Here is a 23951-nt window from a genome sequence, read left to right as displayed (position 1 = left end):
AGCTTTATTATGTTTTTTTTCATTGTAAATGGAACAATGTAAAGTCACACCCCAGGAGAATAAAGGTATGAAGGAAGTTGGTGGAATTATAAAATGTGGACCCCGACCACTACGTACCCCCGAAGCACTGTTAATCATTTTCGGATAACCACATGTAGTTCCAAAAAAGAACATGAGTCTTTCTTTGGGTAATTTAATTGTGTGAGAGGTTTACTTTCCATAAAGGTCTGGAACATTACTTCGAGAAAGCATTATGGACAGGGCAGATAATTCCAGATGTCTGTGAGCTGCAGGTATTACATTCACTTTTGACAAGGTGCTGGTGACAGACTGTCCTGTTCATTTAAATCGGCCAATGAGGTCAGCATGAGGCATGCAGAGAGGCCGCTTAGGGGGGCCCCTGACTAGCAGTCCCTCCCCCAGCACCCCCAACCCCCAACAAAGTACAGTGAAATGATTTTTGGAATTTCCCTGAACAAAATGTTAGCTCGGGGCTAAAATGGCTACGGCGCTCCGAGTTACAAAAGCAGCCTGGTGGCAAATAAAATAAAATAAAAAGACAGACGATCTGGAGACGTCGCCCATGTGGGAACACATAGTTTTTACCCCCTTCAGTAGCCCTTAAAATCAGAATTTTTCGTGTTTAATAAGTTACATTAGTATGGAGACGTTAGTAAATACCGATAAGCAAAACGGATGGAGTTTAATTATTGGCGTCTTCCCAAAGCAGAAAATACTTCTGCGGCGTCGCTAAAGCTTGTGGTGTCCGGGGAACACGGCAACATCCCGGTGATACATACCGGCTGGGAGCAGAAAGTGCCCTTGTACTTGCTTTTCTGGTCTCTTAAGTGCTGACCGCTGTTATTTGGTCTATGTTGGGCTGATAAGGGGATTGTGCAGTGTGTGAAAGGCATCCTGTGCTGATTAGTCCTGCAGGACTAAGCTCTTACTCAGTGTCTGGTTTTCATGTTCAGTCATACCTGGGTAATCTTTTTACTGTTAAACCATATAAAAGGCATTTTGTTAGGCTACTTAATTCCCAAAGGTAATCCCGAAATAACGGCAGCAGCCACGTATCTTTAAGTGCTAAAAATTGCTTTTTGTGAACTGGTTTGAGCGGTAACAACGATTAAAGTAAGCATCCGATCAAAACTACGTCATTTGGCTCTGTGTACCGTAGATATTGCAACCCCCTTTCCGACACACGACAGGATTATGCGCCTTTGACGTTTTGCGCCTATTTGTGGTCTCGAAGCCCAGTTTGAGTGTGAACGTGCGAACACCTCGCAAAGTCATAAACGTGAATTGAAGGGAAGAGTGGAAAAAAGCACTTTAAAATTTCTGCTTACCGACAAAGTTGGCAAAGCAAGTCTCTGAGGATTACATGCCAGAGGAATGTATAACGTTGCTCGGCCGTGCTGACTTTTCAGTTCAGGTTAATCTGAAGATATACGCATACCTTCACATGCACGAATATAGCACAGAATACCTCCCCTAAATGTTCATTTTCCTTTCTTGTAACTATATGCTGGGTTAGGGATATTCTCTACCCCATTCGTCTCTTCACCAGATGTGAGTTCATTTCAGGGGATAGAGTGCCAGCTAACGGCCAGGAAAATTAAATATCGTTTTTTTCAATTTAAAGAAATGCTAACATACACCAAAATGGTGTACGCTTTCCATGCTGTTTTGGTCAACGTTTTTGCGTCCGAAAAGTGCTTATGCAGATCTCAACACAGATGAGTCATGAAACTTTGAGCAATGGTTGTAGCTAATCTGTACAGAGGGATTTTGACGGCATTTAAAAGCATTTACAAGTCTCAAACCTTTGTGGGAAAAAATATGCCAAACATTGCTATTGCCTCAGCAAATTGTTTCCTTCCAAATAAATCACACTAAGTAGTGTTTGGATTGTGTAACCATGTACTTTAACATTGCCGAATAAAGGAAGTGCGGCGCACGAGACAGCTTAACAAACACAATCTATGAGTAATCTAAATAAATGTAAAAAGCAGCGAGCAGAAAAGCCCAAAAAGTTTGCGTTTAGTCATAATAAACACAATATCAAAAAAGTGAATTTTGTTAGTAAATCCACAGTACTAAAAATATTACAGTGCACGTCGTCACACAATCCAATTTAACCCCCCTTTTCAGGGATTCCGAATCTGGCACGAAAATGTGGAAGAGGAGTTACGCAATTTCGACATTTGCACTTGAATACACACCTCGAGGCGATGTAAATGTAACCCATTACAGAGAGTTTTTTTTTGTGGAGGGCGGTGCTGTAACTGTAGTAATTCTTCTTATAAGAAAAACAGGCAATGTGCATTAAATTCAGTTGGTCTCCCTTGAGAAATATTCAGAAGACCGTGTACAACGCGCAGCCAAATACCCTTTATATTTTATCAAAAGATCCATTAAACACGCGCTTTTTTCATATTCCATTGAAAACATCAGTGTGTCAGAGCCACCCGCAAGAAAAATACCTTCCTGCTGACACCCACACCAACTATTAACAGTTACTCATCTCCCTCAGAGTTTATGAAAAACAAATTCTGCCTTTGGAGAGAAAAAATCTCCCTGACCTTGTGAGAAAAGGTTGAAACTTTTGTTTTCATTAAATGGACTGCCATAATTTTAGACTGAAAACACCTCGGAGTCTTGCGCCAAGCCAAAGCACAAGAACATTTACCAAAGAATATATAATTTAAAAAACTATTATATACGAAGATCGATGAAAATATGCATTGAAGGTTTAGTTTATTGTTCCACAAGGGGGCGGCATTGACCTAAGAAGCAGCAAATTTCTACCTTTTGTAGAAATTGTAGCAAATGCCTACCGTTTGTTTTATCTGTGATTTAAAACGGTGGACCCAAGTTCCTGTATTATTTACAAATTGATTTCAGATGTTATTTAAATATTGCCTAAGTATTTACAAAGTTATAGTTATTTTTAACTTTTGCTATACTAGCTTGATGTGGAAGCTTTTCATTGGTTCAGGTAACTTACTGGTGGAATACTGCACGGTCAATATACAGAAGATTTTGTTAGGCAACGAATCCAGTTATCATGAAATACTGTTATGTGACACAGAATAAAACAATACAACAGCCAAGAACATCATCTGTCTCCAAAATCCTAAAATTGTAAGTTCCTCTTGGTTAAAGGACAAATTCAATGTGGTTTAACCATATGTCACTCATAATACTTATGGGGAAACATGCCTGCTTCACTGACAACCACAAACCAAAAATGTCTTCAGAATCTTTTCTTCCAGGGTAAATGTCATGGGCATGCAGTGTTGTGGAAGTTCACAGTTAACAAGAACTCGCTCAAAGTTCAGTTCCCACAGATTAAAATGACTAGTTCATGTTCGGCTTCCAGGACAAGGAACCTGTGAGGAAAAGCTCAACAACACCTAAGGCACAATTCTGAGACGTCATAATGCGTCAAAGTATACAGGCACAAAGCAGAGAACAACCCAGGATGGGGCACCAACCCATCACAAGGCACAAAGCAGGGAACAACCCAGGATGGGGCACCAACCATCACAAGGCACAAAGCAGGGAACAACCCAGGATGGGGCACCAACCCATCACAAGGCCCACAGACACACAATTTGAGAACTCCAGTTAATCTCTGCATGTTTTTAGATTGGGGGGGGGAAACCCCCAGGACGACACGGGGCGAACATGCAAATTCCACACACGTGGGATCCCAGCAGAGACTCAAACCAGGGTCCCAGAGGTGTGAGGTAACTGTGTACTATTTAAATAATGTGCAGTAACCCACACTGCATATCACACTGTTATTTATTTATAACTGTTAGTTATTTGTAAATAATTATCTGTAAATAATTTAGTTTTTTTTTCTTCATCCAGCACACTATAGACTGCACTAGGGAATATATTTTTATATTGTACTTTACTAATAGTTATCTTAGGTTTTTTTTAATATTCATAATTGTATCTGCTGAGCTGTAAGCTACCAAACAGATTTCATTGTATTTCTGATACAATGACAATAAAATCTTATTTTATTCCTTCCATATGTATATAGCGTCGCAGAACATTTTGCACTATTTGTTTATTGTTTGTCGTGGTCGAGATGCATGTTTGCACTGGACGAGCTGCATTTAATCTCATTGTACATGTGCATCGTGACAATAAAATGCATTCTGTTCTATTCTAAGATATAAAAGTTAGGTTTTTTTGCCTGTTATTGCTACTTCTGGTGCATGAGCATCCTTCACGGTCACACTTACGAGTCACAAACAGATTCGTTTAGTTCATCATTCGGCAACAAAAACTGATTGCGTCTGATGAACGGCGCTCAGTCAGCATGTTCATGCGTGACATGGGTCTCATGTTACACGTTACTGAATTCATGGATTAACCGGCATGGCAGTTGTAGACCGCAAGAAACTTAAGTATTAATAAGTATTAATACTGATTAATACTAACAGAAACGTCTCTGTAAGGTTCGCTCTGTGTGAGACAACAAATGGGGCACATTGACTCGGGGGGTGGGATGGAGGAGCAGTGTTTTATTTTCTAACAATATGGGTGGGGGGGGGGGGGTTAAAAATAAAAGCTTGCAAATGATGCCAAAAATTGGAAACAAATATTGGATCTACAGTATAGCTGAGGGCTACAATAGCAAGACCTGGACCCGTTCATTTGTGGTGAGAGTGAACAACTGAAGAAAGGAGGGAACAACTGAAGAAAGGAGGGAACAACTGAAGAAAGGAGGGAACAACTGAAGAAAGGAGTGACACAAAAGCAAACTGTGGGATCAACGCCTGGCTTCGGCTGCCCCAGGACGTCCACACTGCTCCCCTACATCTCTAATAGCTAGAAATATTTCAGAAAATGAAGGGACATTCTCTGCTTCATAGTTCCCTTTGAACCTGATCATCATTTTTGTTTGGGTGGGTTTCCCTTTCACAACCAAATTGCCACCGGTTGTACCCCAAGTTGTTAAAGGTTCTTGTCAAGCCAGGCGATGTAGTTTTGCATGCTGTGCATGCCGACGGAGAAGTACGTGGGCCAGAACGCGAAGGTGACGCAGCCATGGAAGCCACCCACATAGTGGTCTTGGGTCACGGTCACCCCCGCCTCCTGTAGTCGCAGCCCATACATTAAGCCGTCGTCCCGAAGCACGTCATGCTCGCAGGTAAGGATGTAAGCTTGTGGCACCTGCGCGAGAATATCAGGCTCAGCCAACAGTGGGGAAGCACGGGGGTCCAGCAGGGCCGGCACCTCCTCCAGGATCCGTGGTGAACCTCGTGGCTGGACCACAGGCTTGTACTGCTTCTGTACGGAGGGTGGGAGCAGTCTGACCCAGTCTACTTTGGCCCGGGCTGATGCCACCTGGTTCTGGTCCTGGGCTGTGTGGTTGTTGAGCAGCAAGGCGTGCAGATGCTCAGGGTCTGCAGCCAGATATTTCAGCCAGAATTGGACCATGACTGTGCGGTGTAGCATCGGCACATTCTGGTTCTCTTGGTATGAGGGTGTGTTAAAATCTAAGGCTTGTAGTACTGGGTAGATCAAGGCCTGGACCTTGAATTTGATGGCAATGCTGTCATCGATGGCAACCTGGAACTCAGATATAAGGAACAGCTTGTAAGGCTCCTCCCTCCCTCCGGAAATTGTACGTTTCTTCAGCAAAAAAGTAATGATGCATAGATACAGCCCATCGATTCCTTGCGGATCATTGGTAATGGAGACACCGAACGGTAAATTTGTGGTTGTGTGGTGGTGTGGATGTGTGGTGATGTGGTGGTGTGGAGATGTGGTGGTGTGGATGTGTGGTGTGGTGGTGTGGATGTGTGGTGTGGTGGTGTGGATGTGTGGTGGTGTGGTGGTGTGGATGTGTGGTGGTGTGGATGTGTGGTGGTGTGGATGTGTGGATGTGTGGTGGTGTGGAGATGTGGATGTGTGGTGATGTGGATGTGTGGATGTGTGGTGGTGTGGATGTGTGGTGGTGTGGATGTGTGGATGTGTGGTGATGTGGATGTGTGGTGATGTGGTGGTGTGGATGTGTGGTGGTGTGGAGGTGTGGATGTGTGGTGATGTGGTGGTGTGGATGTGTGGTGGTGTGGAGGTGTGGATGTGTGGTGATGTGGTGGTGTGGATGTGTGGTGATGTGGATGCTACCTGCTGAGCCACAGCAGCTGCCAGGTTACCCCCTGCACTGTCGCCCGACACAGCGACCCGGTCAGGGTCCACCGAGTACTGGGTCAGCACCTCGGGCCGTAGGAAGTGCCTGGAGGCCTGGAGGACGTCGTCGTACGGCACAGGGAAGTGGACACCGGGGGCCAGGCGGTACCTGGGGAGAGATACTGAGTGGCACCAGCGGAGACATGGCTGATTCAGAAAACGACCTGAAGGTGGTGAACTTACTCAACCGACACGACGACTGCGTCGAGGTCCTCCGCCAGCTTCCTGCAGAGTAAGTCATAGGATCCTGATCCTGTTAAACGTGGATAATCTCATTTTTGTCAGGTTTTGTACTCTGTCCCCAGCCAAAATTTTGATCTAAGCATGACTGTTACTCAAAAAAAATAAGTTGTGGCTTTCTTGTGCAACTTTGGTAGTGCACAGTGATTTATGCAGAATAGCTGCAGTTTAGAATCAGAGATTTCAGGCACCGAGAGTGCAAATCCAGACCACGATTTTGTTACAACCAACCAGTTAAGCATAAAGAATCACAGCCACAGAGTACTGAAGTGGTCGGTTGAAACAAAATCATGGTCTGGATTTGTCCTCTCTGGACCTGAAATCTCCACCTCTGTTCAGCATCCAGCTCCTGCTGGCCTTTGCTGAATTTCCAAATTCAGTTTCTTGTTTGCTCCAAGACACTCACTAGTACTTCCGAGCGCCCAGCCTCCTCCGTGGATGTAGACCACACCTCTCTTCAGCTCTCCCACCTCCCTCAGGGTTGACTGGTAGACACGTACCTCCACCCCAGCAAATACAGTGTCGCTGACCCTTAAGTTCTCGCTAGATTCGGGCCCCAGCAACCCGAAGGTTCCCACCACAACGCTGAGCACATCGATGTCTCGGATGAGCCCTAGGGTGTGAGCCACAGTTCCCTAAGGGAGAGTTACTGGTCACTCAATCCAATGAGCACGAACAATAAGAACATTGATCCCAAAACGGTTATAATGAAGACTTTGCTGTGTGTTTTGCATCATTTTCATTCCATTTTTTTTGTCGTGTTCATTTCAACATAACGAGGGGGGGGGGGGGTTAGTGAAATCAGACTGAAGTTCAGACAGAGAGGAAAAACAAGTTCATTCTTCGTTCCATTTGGGCGACATCCCACGTGCCACTTTTTCAGGCTCCATGGTCACTTGCAACCCTACAGGATCTATGGAAATCCCTCCAGGTTTGCGTTTACAAATTGCCACTGCTTTACACCATTACCAATAATATGTCCTGAGTAGAGGAGGACAGTAACGAAGTACATTCACTTAAATAATAATAATAATAATCGATACTTTTTATTGATCCCCGTAGGGAAATTGTCTTTACGCCTCCCACAACTTCCTCTTTTTTTTTTTTCATGGAGTAAGTTGTCTGCGAAGGGCTGCCACCCATAGCGGTGCCCAGGGAGCTGGGGGTTAAGGGCCTTGCTCAAGGACCCACAGGCTGAGGCTGGGTTTGAACCTGCGACATTCTGAATACAGGCACACAGGCTTAGCCCACAGAGCCACACGCTGCTCCCCCAATTTTTTTTTTTTTAAAAAACTTGCTTACTGTACTTAAGTACATTTGTTAGGTATCTGTACTTTACTTGAGAATAATTTTTTTGGATCATGATTTTTACTCCATTACATTTGAAAGAGAAATGGAATGTCACTCTTGCCTGTCTTCAAAACTTGAGAGCCCTGGTTTTGAGTTGTGGTAGTGTGTGTGTGTGTGTGTGTGTGTGTGTGTGTGTGTGTGTGTGTGAGTGTGTGTGTGTGTGTGTATGTGGACGAAATGATTTGGCATCAATTTCAATTTCTCTCTCTCTCTGATAATGTGTGTGTGTGTGTGTGTGTGAGAGAGAGAGAGAGAGAGAGAGAGAATAATTCCAGGGTGCCTTTTCATTGGTTTGTGTTGTATTTTACCCAGATACGATACTGCTATTTTCTGATTGGCTATTATTGTGTAGGCATTTTTTTTTTGATTGGCTGGTAAGTGACAAGCTCTAGGATTCCAGCGGAGACGCGCTTGTTTCATAGTGAGGCGCTACTGCACCGCGGTCTGAGAAATATTGGGCGCTGCGGCATATTAGTCTTCAAATTATTTTTCCGCGTGAGAAATACAATATATGGCGGGAGTGCATGACAGAGGACTGAAAAGAGTGACTGTCACGCTCAATGCGTGACACTTGAGAGCCCTGTCAGGACACTACCACAGGGATTGGGTACAGAAGGTGTTAAAAAAAATGAAAACAACAATTTTCCTTTTGCCGATTCCATTGTGTTTCTGTAGTCATTGTACCAAACTCCATAGTTTTTTATTTTACAGGTTCTACAAGCAAAAGTCATTAGGTGCTGTAAATGTATTGTGACAACAATGCGTTGACATTAAAAAGAAAACGTTCTTTTGAATACTTAAGTATTTAAAAAATCTAGTATTGCAGTACTAAAGCTGAACTAAAAATCTGATTGAACAACTTGCACTGGCGGAATGTTTGACCAGGAGCATCCATACTTATCAGTAATTATACTCAAACAATGGAGTTTATTCTACACCTCAAGAGAGCGAATACGAAATGGGTTTTTTAACTAAATATACCTTCCTATGCACAGTAAAGACAAAGACAATTCCCTGGTGTTAGAATAAAACATGGAACGGCCCAGGGTGTGTGAGAAGGGAATTGAAACAACCAAAGTTCAAAGAAAACTGACCTGGATTACATCAGAAAGCTATAAGATAAGACAGTTTATCACTCCACGGGATCATGCCTTTTGTAATATATGGATTTCTAGGCTTAATCTATAGTGCTACATGAGAAAAGAGGATTGCAATTTATGCCAATTGAATAGAGGACAAACAGTGAACTGAATAGTCTTTTCTTTATCTCGGCGCATAATATATTTAATCACAAATGATTCCTCAGTGACGCTCTCTGTTACTGAACTTCTTACGCTGACAGCAGTGCATTCTTGCTGTTACCGACGAAAAACACTTGACAGAGTATAACCAGAGTATACCAGACATATGTTGACATGCCATTGATTCCATATCAGATAAAAAGGTTGAAACAACGTCGACCTTCAACCTTTCGCTTCATATCAACGTAGGTTTTGCCATCGTCAATTTTTCAAAATTGAAAATCAGTTCAGTTTTCAGATTTAACACTGACCACAATTCAACGCATTTAACTGTGATTCAGCGTTGAAGCAATAACATGGTGCTATCTGGGTACACAGATACGCTCTTGTCAGAGTTCGCCGTGTGCAAATAATGATTTCAGTTGTTTTACTGTAACACTACACGTCAACTAGACATTTATAGCGTATACACTATGCGATCTAGTTATAAGAATCTCAAAAAATGTAAAAGGTAAACATAATATCATACTGTATATCTACTGCATGTATAGATGCGTATATTTACCATTTGCATGACAGCTCGAAATGTCCCGGCAACAAGCATGAGTTTCCATGGCTCTGAGACTGTGCTGGGCAGGGGTATGTAAATGTAATAAGCAAACCCAATCGTCAGAATAAGCGTGACAGCGAAAAGACGCTTCATTGTCATCTGCACAAGAACGGCAAACACTCTCCATGGACTTTGAATTATACCCCCCGATAGGTATTTGTAGGTCTTTGCCACACGGACATATGGGAGATGCAGTTTTCCTCCGTAGGCTTAGGAACCGCTTTCTTGAAAGTCAGTTTTCTGTCTAGGTCTCTGAATTAAGACACCGTGCAGTTGCCCAAGTCAAGTGGGCGAGTAAAATTTATACAGGCCCGCATTGAAACTGATGAAATTGATCAGTCGTAATAGTTAAATTGTCAAATCGGGTATCTTTTTGACTGAACATTTGGCAGTGTAACGAAACCACCCATGTCACAGTTATTATGTGATGGCAACTTAAAAAGAATCCTTCTCCAAACTATTTTTGACCTTTTTGACTTGTATGATGAAGGCGTTACTTAAAACGTCGGTTTTACGTTTTACTCATTGGCCACTAGATGTCACTGTTGACCACCGAAAGAACATCAAGTCAAGTCAAGTAGGTTTTATTGTCATTTCAGCCATACACACAGTATATAGTGAAATGAGATAACGTTCCTCCAGGACCATGGTGCAACACAGAGCAGAACAAAGACAGAGCGACATCATAACATATTAGGCCTACTCAAATATTAATTGTGTAATTCTCAATAATAGAATTATAGAATGTAATTCTACTCCTTCGGTAATCACATTTTTTTAAATATTAATTTATCAAGATAATTTAAATTAAATAAATTTAAATTTAAATTAAATTATCTGCTGTGAATTTTGCTGTGTAATTGTTTTCCGTTAAATGGTTAGAACACGCAAACGCGACACACACAGAGCTGAGGATTTAAACTCCCAGTCCTGCAGCTGTGAAGCCCCAGTGCCACGTTCAACAATAAATAAGTATGAATAAAGAGCGTAGCAGTTTGCATGTGTGCCAGAATTTTAGGGCATCATATGAACTCGGGTCACACGAGCTAGACCTTGTTTACTTAACAGTTCGAACAAGTACCGTTCCTTTAAGAATACCTTTAAGAATGGGGGGTGGGAGGATTGTAATCAGCCGATCCTCTTCCCCCCCCCCAAATAATCATATTGTCATGATAAATGGGTGGAGATGTCAACCCCAACCCCACCCCTTTGCTCAATCGAAGATAGTAACTGCCTGAAATATATGACCCTTTATGACTGATTAATAATGAACACACATTTGATTAGTACGTGATTAGCACTTCGTTTCTGGTTAATAAATAAATGAAGCATGAGTGTACTATTACATCTCACGTAAATTGTTACCAAATGACCCTACATTTGCAGGGCTGTGTGATTATTTGCAGTAGGGTAATTGACCTTAGTTTGCCCTCTGGACCCAGCTGTGTGCGTTGTTTCTGGCAAATATAAGCTCAAGCGCGGCTTGGCTTCAGTTCGGCATCAAAAAGATATTTTAATCCATGACGATGCGGGAATAAAAAATGGTGGTTATCACTATATCTGTTTTAAAATGCTACTGATGTTGACATCAAATGTTCCTCATCATGCACATGCATTCTGCTGATAGCTGAATCAAGCCGCAGTGTTGATGCGCTCTAACAGGAATTCCGGTGCCTGACGCAACATCGATTCAAAGCGCATGGCAACTCTGCTCAGAAGGGTAAAGCCGTGTCGGGTAATTAGAGGCTGACTTAGCTGCTCTCGGTGCCCAGAAACGTAGATAAATCTGCTTCTTCAGACGGACAGCAGAGGTCTTACTACTGGAAACAGTATCTGATAAATGCCCGAGAAAAACGTAATACTGTTAAAATTAGGATTAAAATTAAGACCAATATATTTAATAGATTTGCATGTGTGTGTTTGTGGGATCGGGGGGTGGGGGTATGTATTTGCCACATTGTGGGGACCTCTTGTGGCTGGAGTTAGATGTGCACAATGTTAGATATGGCTTCATGAGGCCTGAGTTACAAATGACATTTTTTTAATACTGGTCGCACTGCTGCCTCTTATATGCAGCATTGAGGCTTGGAATCACACCTCTGATTTGTGTCGCAGGGTTTTCCTCCGATCGACTGATTAGTCGATTAATTTTCCACAAGGGGGTGCTATTGTGCTAGAATTGCAATTCTAATTAAAAGTTAATGGAACGAGGCGCAGAGTTCCCCATTTCTGGAGCCCCCCCCCCCCCCCCCCGGCCCATTTTCGAGATCGTACACAGCTAAAATACACTTACAAAATTCATCAGTACTGTTAACGTATGAAGTCAGTTAAGTTTATAAAACACTGCAGAAAAAAATCGAATATAATTTATCTGGACAAAATGATGATGATTTTATTAAGTGACCCATAAGACTGATTAGACTTTATGTGGTTTTTATAAAGTTAATTTGGGATTTCAGTGGGATAGCACTTTTTTTCTCTATTTTATTTCTCAGCACAGTGTGTTTTACGTGCTGTAGCAGAGAACTGGAGAATTTCAGTATGTTCATGTTGATTCTGGAAATCTATCCCCTTTCCAGAAATCCTAGCTTATATAATCCCAAACAAAGCCTTCCAATCAGCTTTGGGGTATCTGCAGTGAAGCACATGTCCTCTCTTCTTAGCCCTGTTTGTGAGTGATTTATTTGGAACAATACACCAATTATTCTTCCTTTTCCAGTGATTCCATTATACACAATAGCCTCTAACTGAACCCAACACTTCAGTTGTAAGTTCCCATTGTTTGCATGTTCTCCCCGTGTCGTCGTGGGGTTTCCTTTGGGTGCTGAAACACAGTCCAAAAACATGCTGAAGCTAATTGGAATCACTAAATTACCCGTAGGTGTGTGTGTGTGTGTGTGTGTGTGTGTGACTGAGTGGTGTGTCTGTGTGCCCTGTGCGTTGTTGCCCCATCCTGGATTGTTCCCTGCCTGGTGCCCTTAGCCTCTGGGATGGGGTCTAGACACCCCCCCACAACTCTGAATAGGACAAGCAGGTACAGAAAACTGATGGATGGATATTTTAAATATTATTGATGCCAGTCTTGCACCCAATGATAAGCTTGTTTGGCAATAAGAGGTAACAACCAAGACACCTCAAATTCCAGTGGTGCGGGTCTCTCACTTTTCCTTGCTATGAAAAATGACCCCCTCCCTCCCAAAGGTCCTACTCACTTTATCTCTTTGATCCACCCCCGGGACACACTTCACACGAGAGCGATCTCAACAATTGCCCGCTACTCCGTAATCAGTATGTTTGCGTTTTGCTTGCATGTTTGTCTTCCTTCGACACCCTCGGCGTGTGACTAAGGCAACCAGCCTCCCAACTGCTATCATCTGTTTGTAAATAAACTCAGTGTGAGTGATTCAACGAATGCTTCTCCCAGTTTTTCCTGGGAACCACTGACATGGCACGCTCACAATTCCGTGCATACGCACTACACGGATTACAGATCGCAAAGCATTTTGAAGGACCCAAGTAATTTGCATGATGTTTAATTGTGTAGGGAATTGTTTTTTTTTTATGGCAATCCAGGTTTTTTGCCTCTAGAACTTGTTTTAAATTATCGAATTTTTGTTTTTATCGATATAACTTTTTAATTTAATGACCATTTTATGAGTCGCATCAGTGAATATTTCACTGGGGTGACAGCAGCTGATCCTGGAGCCGGTGACTTCATTAGCCACCACGCCCCCTGCTGGAGAGTGAGCGGAAAGTTCAGCTCATGTCACATCAGGGTCACCGAGTGTCCTCTGAGTAACAGACGCATCCTGAAACGTGGAAACCCAGGGATTGAGAAAATGACCGGGCGACGCATTCCTTAATGCGACTGTGTCGCCTGTGAGTTACGCGTTCGCTTCCAGATGGCGTTCATGGCTGATTCTCTAAATTTAACCTCCCTCCCTAACCCCCCCCCCCCCCCCCCCCCCCACTTTCCACCATGCATGTGTGCTATCTCTAATCTAAGATCTGCACTGAGCTGTGCTGGTGTTTTCATGCGCGTGTTGGGAATGCATCAGTCGGCGTTTGTCAGTGACTCAGTGGCTCATTAGTCTTAGACCAGAGCCCTGAGCGTACAGAGAGCCGACGAGGTCACCAGTGAGGTCACCAGCGAGGTCACCAGCGAGGTCACCAGTGCCACATAGATAATTATAGCAAAGTACTTATGACATCATCCAGGCCATGGCCAGTACATGTTCTCCCCCATGGGGACCACAGTTGTGGCTCAGATCATCCATCTATTTCATCTTGGCTGGTGGTCGCGCAGCATTCCACGTGCTAGGACAGGAAGATTCAGGTTCCTATCCCCAACCGCTGGCACCTTTGACCCCCATCCTCTAACTTATGTGTTACTCAGGTGTTTAGAGTTATGAGGGAGGAATAATAACTATGACCCCCCCCCCCCTTCCCCACCGGACCTCCCAGCATTCCAAAGAGGAGCTTAGCCTGTGCATGGCCATTTGGGTTTGTATGGGGACATTAAGCCCCAGCATCTCCCTGGCTGCCCCTGGAGGATAATCAGAATCCTAAAGCCAGTTACAGTGTTTCTAATTACTTATGAAGGAACAATGGACGCAAATAAGAGGCAAAGAAATAATGAATGGAAATGGGGATAAAGGAGAAGATTGTGCGTGAGCAATGAGGTGAAATAGGAACTGGGAAATAATGACCGGAAATGAGGATTAGGGAAATACAGAATGGAAATAGCGAACTGGGAAATAAAGAATGGAAATTATGTTTGACCTTTCAATCCTCCTTTCTGAGAATCTGAATGTTTGTTTGACCTGCTTTTGTTATGATGAACAATCTGATAAAAAATCAGCAATAATTCCCCCCATTCATGGTGACTAATGGTGATTCATGGTGATAAATAATATATACAAACAAAAATATAAGCAACAGGACAGAATCATGCTTGAATGCATGTGAAATAATCTCAGGGAGGGTCTGTAATGATGCTTTGGGTAGAAACTCAGCTGAAAGGTACAAAAACGATTTATTTTCCTAGGGTCAAAGTTCCCCTCCATCAGAAAAAGTGTTCTGTGATGGAGTTTACGTCCATCCTGTACCCCCCCCCCCAGACCCTTAAGGATTCACTCTTGGATTTTACCCCTTGCACCCACATTCTCTTCATCACCACCACGGAAAGGGAATCTGGGACAGACTCCGCCCACAAAGACTCAGAGACAGATTACACCTTGAAAGAACCTTGAGAGAATTCAAAAGGTCTCCTTGTTTTTTATATATATATATTGCCGACCTGCACAGATACATGCCCTGTGGCACATGCCCACACGCAGACACACGCAGACACACGCAGACACATGCACATCCCGGGTAGGTTTTTGTAGTGGTCTGTCTATAGATGTAAGTTAACATGCTCAGCTTGTCAAAGAAGGTAACTGGCCCTGCCTCAGCCTTGTGCTGCGCTGCTCACGCACCTCTTCATCTTCTGGAGTACTCATAGACCCCAGCCTTTGCCTCAAACAAACACCAGGCCTGACTGAAGATCAATATCTCTGCTTTTGGCTGGGCGAAGTGCCCGGAATTCAAAAAAGAGATCTGAGGCTTTTGGACTAAAGCTCGTCCGTGGAATAAGATCCAGCGAGGAAAAATTCCCTGGGTCTGCAGACGGTGGTGTCAGTGAAGGATTCCTGCTGGACCGCGGCCCGTAAGATCTGCGAGACGGCTCCGTCTGCCATGTGACATTGGTTCCAGAGGTCCGGCGGACTCCCTGAAGGGGGCGATATTGGTAATTAGCGAGACGGCGGGAGCGTGTGATTCGGGCAGCGTCTCATGTCACCGCGGAACATCTGCCCGTGAGTTTTCCCAGCCAAAAGAGTCCAGGATGAAAACCAAGCATCTTTGTCTAGTCATGGAATTTAAGATTCTGGTATTTTAGTTTGGGGTCCAACGACTTACAGGAGATTCAGACTGACTTATTCCGAAGACTGATGTTTCCTTATCGATCCACTGCAGACCGCCTTCTCCACAGTGTCGGCGTGAGACTGATCGATTGTTGCTTGCTTTGTCCTTTGACCTCTGATCTGCTAAATGGCCCTTTTACCCAGGAGGCGGTAGTTAGTGGAGAGAGAAGTGGATGGCGAGAGACAGTCCTGCTGGACGTGCGACTGGAACGTCTCATCGGAACGGAACCCCGCAGACAAAACAAGGACCCCCCCCCCCCCCCGCCCCCGCATGTCACACAAATGGAAGGTGCTGCTAGTGTGTCCACAGAGCGCTGTCACAGCAGAGCCTAACAGCCCAACTGACCTCAGCATTATCTGGGTTTAGGTGCGACTGGCAGGTGAGAGCGTCCGGACACCTTTTTCCTGTCTTGCCGTATCGCAGATTGTTTTAATGCGACGTGTAGACTGCCCGCAGTCCCTGGCCAGGGCTCATCAGGGAGGGGGGCGGTGGGGGAGGTAGCCGGGCGGATCTAGTTTAACTAGCGATTAAATATTTTTAAATTAAGCTGAACCGGTACAGATAGCCATTACTCTGCAAATTTTTTCCGTTGTTCAGGTATAATTAGAGACAGGGAGAATCAGCTTCCGACCCAAATTTCAGCGTTTCACCTCCCCGAATATGTAGAGAAGTCGTCACTGAAAAAGAAGAATGATTTTTTTTGTGCCAAAGAAAAATGCTGACGTAGGTATGATAGTTTGATAGTATGATAGTGATGATTTTTTTTTGGGAGGGAAATTATGGCAAGGTCAGTGTGGTCACCTGAGCACTGGGAACTAGGGGAGGAGCTTGAAATTCTGGCCCACCCACCCAATAAATGTCATAGTGTTTCATATTCAAGGGTCCTATGAAGTGTTGGGCCCCCTGAATCTGCCAGGGCATCTGTGCCCCTACTGCACCCCCGACTGGGCCATGCCAAAGCAGTGGGCAAGATTGTGCCTAAGCCTGTCGCGCACTAGCGCCCCCTATCTCCCAGTGAAATTACTCCTCCTGGGGCTCCCCTCAGCAATTGGCCAATTCGCGGCCTCAGTGTTCTGGGAAAAATTAAGCTGCGAGGCAAGGTGTGACTGGACGGGAGCAGCTGCTGTGGGGAAAAAAAGAAGAAAATATTCAAGCATTTTTGGCAGCCAGTGGTATTTATTCACCTGGCGCTCATGGTTTTGCACAGAGCCCCGCGCCTTGAGGGAACATGTGCGATGCGTGTTGGGCTCTGTACACGCTCATGGATGTTAAGGCACCACTCAAATTATTCCTGACGTCCCGACAGTCTTTTGGAAGCCACGTCCGGATTTTGACTTCACGTTCCCCGTGATTAATTGACCTTTTTAAGCAGCGGAGCATCCATGCTATATAAGCTTGGCGTGCTGGCTAATTCAATCGCGATCCCTCTCATATGTTCATTATTAATATGTCAATGTTGCGCCCCTTTGAAGTTGTTTTCGTAAAAGTCCAGAAACTGCGCTCGAGAGGGACATGGAAGACATCACAGGAGGAAAGCTCTTTTTAATTTCATAATCTCTTGTGATGCTTGGGAAAGAATCATTGAGCCAATGGGAGGCAACACCCATGAGGGGGGAGAGACGGGGGGGGGAGATCAGGGATAAATTGATTTTTGTCTCTCGATGCTACTTTCATCTGAGAACAGCTGTGTCTGGTGTGAACTAACCAGGGCTGACTGTGCCATATGGACCACTTTTAAACGGTCCTGGCCTCCATTCCAGGCCGCTGTAATGACCTCATCGCTCTCCACATCCCTCCTCTGCCCCCCTCCCCTCATTCCCAGCAAGCTCCCTGACCCCCATACTTCCCGGACCTGCTTGTCATGAAGACATCTGAGATCTTGCTGCTTACCTCCACAGGGTCTGGTTCTGGCACACACACACGCACACACACACACCCACTCTTCTCTCAGGAAGTAGTGATTTCAGTAATTACCGTACGCCGACATCCGTTGAATGGAGAAAAAGCTGACACTCCCATAGTACGTCGTGTGTCTGTGAGCCCCGTAGCATGGCCCCAGCGGTTTCAGAGCAGAGATCTCCAAGCCGTGTGTTTAAATCGAGTTGGGGTCCTGATTGCAAGCTGGCCTTGGGCCCACTCCTGTCCCAGAGAGTTAATTTTCTGCTGTCACCACTGGGGAGGGAAAAATTAATGACACGTGGATTTGAAAAAAGATGAAGGTGGCAGCGACAGGAGTCTTTATCCCCCCCACCCCTCCGGCCCCCCTACCCCTGTTGCGAGGTGAATGATTGTGTTTGGCAAATGTACGGTGTCGTCGTGCCCCATTGTGAGTCCTCAAAAGACCCGTGTGGAGCTTGTTGGGTTTCTTAAAAGCTGCCCGATGAGTTACTGAATATCTCTCCTGTTTAAATGCTGACATGATACTTGACTCCTTGTGTAAACAGGGATCCACAGCGATCCTCTCCCTTTCTGGAACTCTCCTTAAATCAGCCCTGAAATTACTTTCCCTCCGGGTGAGCGTTGATATAAAACGCTGTTTACGTTCAGGTTTTCAGGCCGACAGCCACCAACGTCAACGTCCCGCATCATGGGAATGAAAAAGACCTTTTACACAGATGAGCAGGAACCGAATTCTTTGAGACGTCCCTTCCTGAAGATATTCCACCGTAAACAGATGCAGGTTTTTTTCCCAGCCTGAAAGCGACAAAGTTAACCGCAAAATTACAGACTACTGCCAGACGTATGAATTACACCACTTCTTATATCAATTCAGATAAATATAGGCTTAATGAGGCAAAAAAAAACCCTGTTAAGCATGTTGCTCAGGAGTAATTTATCTTAAATATATTTGTGCCTGCATAGACCAGAGGTGGATAGTTCAGATCCAGGCAGTAAAAGTCCAGACCAAGATTCTGCTTCAACCAACCAGTTGAGTATAATGAGACACAGTCACAGAGGATTCAACCGGGTGGTTGAAACAAAATCTTGGTCTGGTCTTTTACTGCCTGGTCCTGAACTATCTTCCACTGCTCCGGACAGTTTAATAGCTGGAACACTTGTCTGGTTAAAAATTAGATGTGATTTAGTCATTAAGTTGTTGTCACGTTACACTGTTGCATGCGGGTTAAAGGTTCAGCCCTATAACAAGATAAGCATGACTTTCCTAAAGTGACACTATGATGTTTCCGAGTTACGACGAGTTTCTAATAAAAGCTACAATTGGCCCCCCCTGCACGGACACCTGGCTCCCTTGTTTGTCTGGGTTGGGATCAGGACCCCGATCTGTAGTGCCAATGGGTGACATCACGGTTTGTAGTGTTCTTTTATGCGGAGGAATTGGCGTAGAGCTGAAAGCACCAGGAAACCTGGCTACGCAACCCAGGTCTGGAAGCGAACGTGGTGGAACGTCGGAAAAGTGCTCAGAGATGTCACTGACTCAGCCGACGGTAAAATATAGTCACCCCGTCGGATGACGGGGGCGAACACACACATAGCTAGGTGCTAATTGAAAGGCAAATTTCCAGAACTCGCTCACTCCATTTTTCGTTCTTTCAGACGAGACCGCCAGCGACCTAAAGTCCGGCTTCTTCGTCACATTACGGTTCTGGGAACCAAACCTCACACAGTCCTCAAGTAGTCAAACGAAGAACTTTCATTATATTTGCATAAGTCACTAAGTTCACGGAGAATGTATCCCGTAGAAATTTTCTTCTTCTGGAAATTTTCTCTTCAGTTTTATATAACGAATAATTTGTCTTCTGCGTAAATATGGGTGGGAGAGGAATGTTTTTTGTCAGTGATACTGCGTTACGGGTTAAATTATGATCTCAACCATGTAAGTGTGGCGTTTATAGGCATACCCCCGCAGTCAAGTTGGTTTCTTCCATTCTTCTTTTCTTAGGAATATACCACTCTGACAGTCAATTTATTGCCTTTTAAAAATGTGCTTCCAGCCCTTGATCTGTCTATATCCTCCCCACTGATAAAAAAGCTGGAAAATTGCTCCTGCAAACTTTTCCAAAACGATATGCTAAATAAACACTAAATAGCCGAATGGAGACTCCCAAATGGGGGGGGGGGCATTTCTCATGCACACAGCACAGTGAAGGAACTGACCGGAAAATCTTAAGCATCTTAAGCATTGCAAACGTCTCGACCCACACGATGTGCGATTTGCAGTGTTTCTAATTCGCCCTTTTAGACGTTTCTCTTGCACACATTGGTCAGTGTTGGCCTTTTTGTTGCTATCTTACCATCTCCGTGAGACAATCCCTTCTGTCTAACAGGTGTCCCCCCCAGCGTCACCGAGCCACCAGCAGCAGCGTCCTCTGAGGCTCTCAGAGCTACCTGGAGCCCCACGGATGCAAGAGTCCAAAGTAACGCCTGAAGTCACCAGCAAGGCATTTGGGTCCCCTGCAGTAAACTCGGCCATTAAGGGCAGGTAGCTCAATGGGCCTCTCTCTCCCAGAAGATATATCTTCTGTGCTTGGAGTGTGTGTGAATGTACAAACGTCTGTATATATGTGTGTGTTCGTCTACACGTGTGTTTCTGTGACTATATGTCTGTGTGTTTTTGTCTATATTCGTATGTATTTTTGATTATGTGTTTGTGTCTGTGTGTATATTTGTGTCTATATACTGTGTGTGTGTTTCGTCTACATGTGTGAGTGTTTCTGTTTATATACAGTATGTCTCTGTCTGTTTGTGTTTGCATGGTTTTTTTATTTCTTTAAAAAAAAAAACAGAATAAGAAAACAAACGGCAACTTGCTCCCGCTTGGCGTCTCCGGCGACTCTAAAAAACGACCGTCAACATGGATCAGAGAAAAGAGCCAGCGAAGGCCATGCACCACTCATCCCTCTCAGCGCACTGTAGTTCTGTCTTCTTTTCTACACATAACAGAAAGGGGAGATCTTACATCTGCACTGACAACTACCGTAGAAGTGTTTATCTATGCCCTGCGCAGGGGGGTGTAGGGTTTTCTCTCCTTATCTTGGAGGAGGTTGGGGGGTGCTCACTATGTGAAGTAACCCCTTTCTCAGCACAGACTGGATGTGATGCTCTCAGTTTTTCCACGCTTGGTAAAGACTTATTGTGTGACAACTTGGGATGCAGTGGCCCTTATATCTCTCTCCCACGCCGCCCTCCACCCCTCAACCCAGAGCTCCAGGGGTTCGGGAAGGGAGAGCGCGCCTCCTTTCTCCCTGTCCAAGCTGCCGGCTCACGTTTGGCGTGACGCCTTCCAGGCCGAGTCGCTGAAGGATGCAGACAAAGAAATGTTTCACAAGAAGAAAGACATGCTCTTCCAGATCGGATTCCGACAGCCATTTGGATCATGTTCCACTCTTTTCCAGAGAAAAAAACATGCCCTTCAGAGAGCTTTGAGCTCCCCCCACACCCCCCCCCCCTCCCCCGCCCGACACATGCCTTATTGGGTTTTCGAAGAACTCCAACGTCAGAAGCATCAGGAAAAACCATGGCATTCCCTCTTCTCTCTCTATCAACAAGGTTCAGCTGAAGACTTACAGTTTTGTAACTTGGGAATAGCTACCCAGGATAAGGCTCCTTACACGCTGAGGAATTATTTGTTCTGATAGTAGAGGCCCCTCATCAAGGTAGGACAGGCCTTTCGGACGTAAGTAATGTTGTCATGTGACGCCTGGATGAATAAGCAGCAACCTTAGCTGGTTCGGTGGCGGAGGGCAGCAAAGTGAGGCTTTAGATGACAGGAGTTCAGTGGCGGGCCGGATCTATTTATCGCTTCTGGCAGTGAGGAGCTTGGCCCGGCCTGGGCTCGGGGCCTACGCCCTGTCACACTGCCACTGGGAGACGTCCATCACAGTGATGGGCCAGGTTGCTCCGACCCTCACAAGGATTCTCCTCCCTTTTCATCTCTCTCTCGTTTCCCAGCTTGCATTTTTCGAACCCATTACCTCGTCTCCGCACCGAAGCCCCTAGACTTTTTTTGTGTCTTGTTGTACCACCAACCCCCCCCCCCCCAGCCACCACCACCACCACCGTCAAAGGGACCTGGGTGGGTGGGAAAGATTTTTGGGATGCGTGGTTGGCGAACCACCGTCGCCACGAACAGCATTCGCCGTTCTCTTTGTGTCCAAGTGAGTCATGCTGTTCCACAGTGGCCAAGGTCTGAGTCAGACAGACAGAGTGGGTGAGAAACAGGGATGAAGGTGATGTGAGGCCAGGGGTGCGATCGGTGGGGGGGGGGGGGGGGGGGGACTAGCTGGAGAAACTCTACCCCCTGGATGCATTTTATCATGTCTCCTTTGCTGGGGCACAGACCAACAGTGCCCTAACAGTCCGATGGCATCGCTGCAGAAAATGATATGCCTGTTGAATTGAGTTAAGGATGCATCAGACCTTCAGCTTCGGTGCTGAGCAGGAATGTCCGCGGTTGCTGATGTGGCTGGAGAAAACATGAGTGAGTCCGTCATGACCTCGGCCCCGCCCCTACCCTGGAATGCCCGGGCCAGATTGTATTGCCATCAAGGGAACCCACATTTTCCTACATATAAATATCCTATAGGGCTGGTTTTTCCATTTAAAACTGGACACCTCATTCAGGGTGTATCCCAGCCTGGTGACCTATGCTGCCTCCCCCAGCAGGGGATGATCAGTCAGAAGATGGATGGATAGATGGATGGATGGATCACCTTCCTTTGGGAAACCATTGGAGTCTGATTTTCAGCAGTTTGAATAATTAGCTTTAGCTAATTAGCCATCATCCCATTAATGAGAGTCCCGGTAGGAGTCAGACTGTGACTCTCACAGGCCTGTTGGTGTTGAGTCTGAACCCTTTTGTTAGTTATGCTGCAATACTTGCTATAATTCCACACACAGAGGCTGCTTACTTTCCCAGCTCCATATGCAGTGTTTGGGGGGGGGGGGGTTGCTTAGGCTCTTATCACACCCGGTGGTCGGCGACTGTCGCAAACCCCTTCATAGAAGAACTGCATTATGCCCCCCCCCCCCACCCAGCCAACCATCAGGAAAGTTCTGACTGACAGCAGCCACATTCAGAACCCATAGTTTCCATTTCCTAAGCACCAGTGCCCCCCAGTACCCCCCCCCCCCCCCAAACCCCCAGCAAGACGAGCCTCCCCGCCATATTTTCCACGTAATTTTATACACGCGTCACAGCGGTTTTGTTAATCATTCGAAAGTCTGAGGTGGGGGTAGTGGCGGCGGGGGGGGTGGGGGCAGCCGGGTGGCACGCCGACACCGGAGAGACGGGCGCAGCAACGGCGGCTTTCTGGTTTCTGTGGCGTCGTGCCCCACCGTGCTTTCGGGGGCAGGTTTGAGCTGAAATCGACCTTCCCTTTCATCCGTGCTGAAGGAAACCCACAGAGGACCCCTGGCGACGCCTAACTAAGCTCAGGCAAAGGAGGTATTACTTCTGTCAGTAAGTCCGTCCGTCAGGACAAAACACAGCCCACAGCCTGGATATGTTTCCCTGAGTTTCCAGATTGGTTCAGAATAATTGGCCATTAAATCTCCTAGAATTTTCATCCTTCCTAAATACTCTTCACAGAGACCTGGAAAGCGTGGCGCTTTCAAAACTCTGTCAGTAATTACTTTATAAGATCAGTTTTCAATTTGATTGAGAGAAAACTCCTTGATTGAAGATGAATATTACGCTGATTGCATTATGAATTTGCTTAAGGGGTGCAGTTAGTGCTGAAGTTTGTCTAAAAACATGTTAAGGAAACATGTTGAAGTGAAGCCAGTAGAACATCAAGCACCCCAGTGCTTCTTCTTCAGGGACATCAGTATCCTACCTGCTGTTTAATACGTCCGGTACCTTAACCACAACACCACGTGTCATTCAAGAAGCTGAAGGACCCTCCAAGACATGAAAAGACGAGGTAACATTAGAATTCAGCAAGACATCACCCTACAAACCACATGAAAAGTCAAGGACGTCAATGTCTAATTTGCCACCTGGAGGGGAGGTGAATAGTTATTAAAGACTTCTCCGACGCAGATGAACCTAAAGCACGACATGCAAACAAATTTCTCAGAGCCCTAAACCACGTAAGTGGACACGCCTCAACTGTGAAGGGGTGCTAAAATGTAACCACCCCTCGCTTCAAAGCAAGTGGGGGGGACTCGTTTGTTCATTTCGGTTTTTGTTTTGTTGTGGGATCGTTATGAGATGTCAGCCGCTGGCAAGCAAGGTCAAATTACTGAAGATATATGGGTAAGGAGCTCGCCCCGTTCTTTAAAATTGAGTAAAGATGTCAGAAGTTAAAGGTGCCCCTCCCAAGACAGGTCTTAGTTGAGGTTAGAAGTGTAGACGGCCA

At 45.4% G+C, this 23951-nt stretch overlaps 1 protein-coding gene across 1 annotated transcript; it reads right to left on the bottom strand.

Annotated features, from left to right (window-relative positions):
- Positions 1-4527: 4527 nt before the first annotated feature.
- On the bottom strand, positions 4528-9783 carry nceh1a (neutral cholesterol ester hydrolase 1a). Its single transcript, XM_048989277.1, has 5 exons — positions 9619-9783; positions 6869-7097; positions 6406-6475; positions 6160-6331; positions 4528-5598 (listed from the first exon to the last, which is right to left on the bottom strand). The coding sequence occupies exons 1-5, from the start codon at positions 9760-9762 to the stop codon at positions 4981-4983; spliced, it is 1233 nt and encodes a 410-aa protein (XP_048845234.1). The 5' UTR covers positions 9763-9783; the 3' UTR covers positions 4528-4980.
- Between the last annotated feature and the right edge of the window lie 14168 nt (positions 9784-23951).

The sequence above is a fragment of the Brienomyrus brachyistius genome, chromosome 21 (assembly GCF_023856365.1).
Source record: "Brienomyrus brachyistius isolate T26 chromosome 21, BBRACH_0.4, whole genome shotgun sequence".
Lineage (NCBI taxonomy): Eukaryota > Metazoa > Chordata > Actinopteri > Osteoglossiformes > Mormyridae > Brienomyrus > Brienomyrus brachyistius.
Note: the sequence above shows the minus strand (reverse complement) of the source record. Positions and strands in the feature narration are given on the sequence as shown.